Below are 6,816 nucleotides of genomic sequence, written 5' to 3'. Positions count from 1 at the left end.
AGTCAGTTTGTTTCAGTTGATAATGTAGTGTCTCCTCCGTTTAAAATTCAAACAGGGGTGCCCCAAGGTTCGATACTCGGCCCCCTATTATTTATAATTTTTGTAAATGATATTTTTTCAATATCAGATAAATGTACTACAATCCTGTTCGCCGACGACACCAATATTTTTTTGTCGGGAAAAGACCCAAATGAATTGTTCCTAGAAATGAATCGTCAGCTCCAAAAATTCTGTGATTGGTTTTTGAAAAATAAATTGGCATTGAACTTAAGTAAATCATGTTATATTATATTTGGTCCTAAAATAAGTACTAATAACAAAATTCTAGAAAAAAATAAATTGTTCATTCAGGGCACTGTGCTCCCAAGAGTGCAATTGATAAAATTTTTGGGGGTTATACTTCAAAGTGATTTAAAATGGACCAATCACGTTAACAAAATAGTCAATAAATTGTATCAAGTTATTGGAATATTATTTAAAGCGAGAAACAGATTGGATACTGAAACAATGATGATGCTTTATTATTCTTTTCTATATCCCTATCTGCTGTATGGGAATGTTTTCTGGGGATCCGCAAGTAAATATCTAATCAATAAGATCATTGTGCTGCAAAAGAGTTTTATACGCCTGTGTTTCTCCTTAAGTTATCGTGATCACACCAATCATTTGTTCCGAAGTCATAAAATTCTTAGGTTTGATCAATTACACAATTACATTCTTCTGATTTTTCTTTATAAAATTCTTTTTTATAACGATTATAAGCACCTAAATGTTTTTTGTAAGATCACATCGGCCACCAGACAACATGGTATGTTGATGCCAAAAAAAGTTAGAACTTCTACTTACGATAGAAGTTGGGTTGCTAAGGGAGTTAGACTTTGGAACGCTTTAGCTATGCATAACCAATTGCAACTTACAATTGAACACTTTAAGCATTATGCTAAGAGCGAAGTTATGTCCATGTCCGTCGATGTTTAAGATGTTATTATATATATGTATGTGTATATGTGTGTATGTGTGTATGTGTGTGTATGTATATATATATTTTTATTATGTTTAATTCTATTTAACGACTTGTCTACTTTGTGTTTTGTACATTGCACACGAACTTTAATTAGTTAAGGTGGTCTGCACAAGTAGTTTGTTACTTTTTTGATCTCCTGACTTATTTTTTCTGTCAAATAAAATTTGGATTAAAAAAAAAAAAAAAAAAAAAAAAAAAATATATATATATATATATGTTGGAAGGAGACCATATTTTATACGGTATTATACAGTATGCAGAATTGTTGGCATTAATCAAATTAAAGTTTGTCTTTTCAATTTTCCTTGTTAGAATTTTCAACCAATTGAACAATTTTTAAAAAATTCTAGTTAGGAAAATTGAAAAGACAAACTTTAAATTGATTAATGCCAACAATTCGGGTTGGGAGTGAGGTTGTCATTTTTTGTTGTATATTTATTTTTGGTTTATTGATGTCAATAAGGACTGCTTCTGCAATTTTAAAATGAGTGTAGTTGTTGTTCTGGTATATTACTTTGACGTTGCTGTTGATGATTTCACGGCTTATAGTGATTGAGTGTGTTGAGTCCAAATGTCCCAACCCGGCGCTTAATCAACAATGAAAACAAAGAAGTAATAAAAACTAGCATTGTAAACAATGACAAAGAAGAATATGATGCTATCGATGAAGGAAAGGAAACCAACGAAGATGGACCAGCCAATCGAAAAATCTGACACCCAAGTTCCATATAAGTTCATTTTCACAAAGTAAATATTTCTCTATATAAATCAACTAGCACTGATGATGATTCATTCGGAATCAAAATATGGCCTTATTTGCAGCATGATTTCGGAAAATAAGTTTATTTTGAATTGTAATAAACTAAACGTTCTCCAAAAAACTTTAGTGAGGAAAATCTAGAAAACGAACTACAAACATATTAACGCCAAACACTCGGTAGAATTTATAGAATATTATATATATATACATGAATGTATATATATATATATATATATATATATATATATATATATATATATCTGCATGGCAGATCAACTATTTTCACTCGTATATATAGTTATATATATAATATATACATTATTATTATTTTATTATTATTATTATAAAAAATTTATAAGCGCTTTTTAAAAAGATACTCAAAAGCGCTCTCAAATATTATCAGTATAATAATGAATGGTTGTGAATAGTGTTAAACATCAAAACATCAATTTCTTTAATATGTTAATGAAAAATTTTAGAATGTAATATTACAACATTATAATTATAGCAAAATAACTTATGCATTGATGAAGGTTGGAACAATTTTATTTAAACCCAACGTATTGGACTCTCATTCAAATAAACAAAAAAGTATAAAAACCAAACGCTCATTCATCTCAAACTTCCTTTCCAACGGTCATCTTCTTATTTCATTCTTCTTTATTTGCCCTCACGTGACAGCACAATGAACAAATGATCTACTAACAAAACCACACAACATAGCTGGATCTTACCTGGTTCAACACCCAGAAGTCAACTTCTGAAAGCCCGCCAACAATTTGGATCGCTGGTGCGTTCGATTCTGCCTCGCTACCTTCAACGATGGTCGTCGGTGATGGCAGCCTCCTCGGCACGAAAGAGTTCGTCAACCGAAACCTCACGTCCTCGTCTCCTGGCACCAACTACGTTGTCTTTCTCAGAGTTGCTACCTCCGATGCAGTTGGTTTTCATTTTTGTTTGGCCTCCACAACATTATGCTAGGCATATTATATGTTATATATTATTAATTTATCTAACATGGACTCGAGTTTACGGAAACAAACTTACTTGTCAATTTTATGATAAAAAATATTTTGTAATTTATTTCACTTTTTCCAAAGCAAAATTACTCATCTGACTATTCTCAACCGCTGTTTGGTGGCCATTTTGATCCTGTGACATACGTCACCTATCCACTTCTGAAGACAACACCCAGAACATTCCAACGAACATCAACTGTGCTTCCCACTCCCACGTCGTCCTTTCTTTCCTTCGTTGAATCCATTCCCAGTCCTGGAATGGAATCAAAGTATGTCGGAAATGAGAAAGATGTTGTAGGCGGTGGTGGCAGTCCGGCATCGGTAGCTGCTCCACTCTGCGTCACTCTGCTCTTCATGTTTCTGCTGGTCGGCCTCTTCTTCTTCGCCAGGTTTTTGTTTAGTTGATGAATGTTATTAAACTCAAATTATCTGATAAAGAAAAATTTAGATAACAAAATATAGAGTAGACATTTAACGATTGATCGGTGTTAAAAATAAGGACGTTCAGTTTTTTATTAAAGTTGATTTATTAACATTTTATCTTTCATATGCTTATTGCTTATTATTGTCAATGTTTTTTGTTCTTTTTTTTAAATTTTTTAATGCTGGGCAAACTTGGTGGCCTGCAGGAAGAGGAGGTACGCCTTCGAGTGGATGCTGCCCGAGCCCTGGAAGTTGATCCTGCCAACAAACGACATTCCATCCTTCTGCCAAATCGATCCTGTCGAGATGAGACGACAGCACCTACAAACACCAGGTTGGTTAGTTGGTTGGTTGGTTGGTTGGTTGGTTGGTTGGTTGGTTGGTTGGTTGGTTGGTTGGTTGGTTGGTTGGTTGGTTGGTTGGTTGGTTGGTTGGTTGGTTGGTTGGCTGGTTGGTTGGTTGGTTGGTTGGCTGGTTAGCTGGCTAGCTGGCTGGCTGGATGGCTAGCTTGATGGCTGGCTGGTTGGTTGGTTAATTGGTTGGCTGGCTGGTTGACCTCATTTTGAATGTTATGAAGCTATATGCAGATGATACAATGATTATTAAATTATCAAAAAACGATAAAGATGATACAAGTTCACAGAATGATTTGGTTAAAATGTTTAAATGGTCAGAGGATTTGCAGATAAATTTAATGCTAAAATAAAAATAATGCATGTTCGTAGAAATAAACCTAATAATAATGATTGTTATATGCATAGTGATGAGAAGGAAAGAATCAAACTTAAATTAAATAAAACAATATTTCTTTTTGTGGACTCGAAATCAACTGTTTTGTGAAATAAAAATAATTTGAAGTCAATTCTAAACTATTTTCGCATTTACCCGAAAACATGACAGCAAATGTTTCTTAATAACAAAGATAAAGATGAAAAAATTTGTGAACTCGATCAATTTGATTACACGACAAAGATTGACAACAAATTACAACAAATGTTGAATGTTACGACGGAGTTTCTAAATCTGTGTTTAAAATATTTTTTCGTCTGTTTTTCAACTTACGGCATTTAAAATGAACTGTGGTTTGTGTGCTGCCTGTCATAAATGATGGATCACCTTCACCACCACTGTTTGAATGTGGAAATATTCTAAAGATAAATGTTCTGAACACGCGAACACTTTGTAACACGCGTGTAGAACCAAATTAGCTGATTGTACTTTCTAACGTTTGTATTTCCATAACACTTTTGTAATGTAGTTAGTAAAAATTATTATATAAATTTTTGTTAATATGGTGTTACAAAAGTTTTCTTTAATGGTTATGGTTAAAAGATTTTCTTCCATGTTACGCTGACCACAAATAAAAAAATTTTGTGTGTCGTGAATGAATGATGTCAGCAAAAATTAGCGATAAAGTATAGAAGGCCGAAGTTTGCATTTGTGATATTAATGATCAGTTGGAAGGAATGATAGTCATCAACTCGTTAATCAGACACCTAACTGAAGAAGATATGCTGCATCATAAGCTGTTATTTCTTTCCACGAGTCCTGCTGGTTTTAATGGCTTCAGATGCTCGTTTGTCGTCGTTTGTCGCGTGGCTGCTGCTAATTAATTCATGGCCATCGATTACGTCGGCTTATTGCTTTCGTTAAACCATACTTCAGTTCGCATTGTATTGTTTGTTGCGGACCGTGCAATCGTTTGATGAATGTTCAGTGTATCGTTCGATGTTTAAGTCGTCAATCATTACTTACAAGTCACAACATGTTGGTATGAATCTTTTGTCAGTTTTACTACGCTTTGTTTTGTTATTATTCAATTTTATGGGTTATACTGAACACAATTAAATTAAATTAAATGGTTGTTGAAAATACCCTTGAACTTGTACACATCTCCATCGCAACAGCAATCGCATTTTCACTTCCCGTCATCATTTTAATCGCAGTCATTTAAGCATTTTTTCATCACCGCTACACCAACATCGCCAACATATCACGCCATCCCGACCCAGCGATGTTAAGCCACCCGCCCATCCAAGTAAGCGACTTTGAGCGACACGTGCAGTTGATGTTGGCGCACGACGGCATCTTGTTCGCGCAGGAGTACGAGTCGATCGAGCCGGGCCAGCAGTACATGTGCGAGAACTCTGAACTGGAGGTCAACAAGCCGAAGAATCGTTACGAGAACGTACTGGCCTACGACCACAGCAGAGTCATCCTGCGATCCATGGACGGCGGACCTGCAGCGGCAGGCATCGACTACATCAACGCTAACTTCGTCGATGGATTTCGAAAACAGAACGCTTATATTGCCACTCAGGTGAGGAGGAGGATGGTGATGATGGAGGAGATGATGAGGATGGTGAGGAGGAAGAAAAGGAAAATTATGAAAAGAATGAAATGATGAGAATGAGAAAAATTATAAGAAGGATGATGAGAACGGGAATGACCACAATAAGAAGAATAATGATCATCATCATCCACCCAACCAACTATCAACCCAACCATCAACCCAACCATCCAACCAGGGACCTCTTCCAACGACCTTCACAGACTTCTGGAAGATGTTGTGGGAACAGAGGAGCAGTGCCATCGTCATGATGACCAGGGTTGAGGAGAATCATAAGGTGGTGATGATGATGATGTTGGTGGTGGTGATGATGGTGGTGGTGATGATGAGGATGGTGGTGATGATGAGGATGATGGAAGTGATTATGATGATGATGGAGGTGGTTGTGATGATGTTGACGACATTGTCGGATGGCAATGGATGACGTAAAAATATTTACCATTGCAGTGCCTATGGATGTCTTTTTATAAACGACGAAAATATTTTTGTTTCAAATATTATTTTATTAAATTATTTTTGAATTCATCAACTAATCGTAAAATGTTGGGAAAATGTTGGTGAAATTAATATGCATGATATTAATATGAATACATACACTTTGTGATGCAATAATTGAACGTTGATGATGACGAACGCCTGTACGAAGGTGAGGTGCCATCAGTACTGGCCGGACAAGGGCAGTCAGATGTATGGACCATTCACAGTCACCTTGCAAGATATCGTTGAGTTAGCTCACTACACCATCAGAACATTTGTCGTGTCTACGGTTAGCAACTTGTTCTTATTTGTTCTGTTTGCTCGCAGCTGTTACGTGACTGCTGACCATTTCAACTCAATGAAAAGGAAACTAGTTTGAACACGCTGAGCACGCCAAGCAACATAAGCGAGCAGCGAGAGGTTCAACAATTTCAATTCACATCCTGGCCAGAGAACGGAGTGCCCGACAATCCCATGCCTCTCCTCCTCTTCATGAGAAGGGCCAAATTTCTAATCACGCCGGATTCGGGACCAGTCATTGTCAACTGCAGGTAGGTGTTGTTGGTTGGTTGGCTGGCTGGCTGGCTGGCTGGCTGGCTGGCTGGCTGGCTGGCTGGCTGGCTGGCTGGCTGGCTGGCTGGCTGGCTGGCTGGCTGGATGGATGGTTGGTCGGTCGGTTGATTGATTGGCTGGTTTGATGGATGGCTGATTGGATGAATGGATGGTTGGTTACGGCTGATTTGTTGGACGGCTGGCTTGTTGG

The 6,816-nt window shown here is 36.8% G+C and overlaps 3 protein-coding genes across 3 annotated transcripts in view; all 3 read left to right on the top strand.

Annotated features, from left to right (window-relative positions):
- HELRODRAFT_174160 (hypothetical protein) overlaps positions 1–978 on the top strand; it is a gene marked incomplete at both ends in the record, with an annotated part of 2,279 nt that extends 1,301 nt beyond the window's left edge. Inside the window, one exon of the mRNA XM_009020721.1 lies at positions 784–978. Coding sequence (XP_009018969.1) covers positions 784–978 — 195 coding nt within the window. The remainder of the gene's footprint in view (positions 1–783) is intronic.
- A 1,628-nt stretch (positions 979–2,606) lies between these two features.
- On the top strand, positions 2,607–4,297 carry HELRODRAFT_174159 (hypothetical protein; the record flags this gene model as incomplete). Its single annotated transcript, XM_009020720.1, has 4 exons — positions 2,607–2,723; positions 2,885–3,192; positions 3,433–3,526; positions 4,127–4,297. The coding sequence occupies 4 exons, from the start codon at positions 2,607–2,609 to the stop codon at positions 4,295–4,297; spliced, it is 690 nt and encodes a 229-aa protein (XP_009018968.1).
- Positions 4,298–5,240: 943 nt separating this feature from the next.
- HELRODRAFT_157165 (hypothetical protein) overlaps positions 5,241–6,816 on the top strand; it is a gene marked incomplete at both ends in the record, with an annotated part of 5,486 nt that continues 3,910 nt past the window's right edge. The window contains 4 exons of the mRNA XM_009020719.1: positions 5,241–5,546; positions 5,755–5,853; positions 6,223–6,342; positions 6,468–6,604. Of these exons, the coding sequence (XP_009018967.1) occupies positions 5,241–5,546; positions 5,755–5,853; positions 6,223–6,342; positions 6,468–6,604 (662 nt within the window). The remainder of the gene's footprint in view (positions 5,547–5,754; positions 5,854–6,222; positions 6,343–6,467; positions 6,605–6,816) is intronic.

The sequence above is a fragment of the Helobdella robusta genome (assembly GCF_000326865.2).
Source record: "Helobdella robusta unplaced genomic scaffold HELROscaffold_29, whole genome shotgun sequence".
NCBI lineage: Eukaryota > Metazoa > Annelida > Clitellata > Rhynchobdellida > Glossiphoniidae > Helobdella > Helobdella robusta.
Note: the sequence above shows the minus strand (reverse complement) of the source record. Positions and strands in the feature narration are given on the sequence as shown.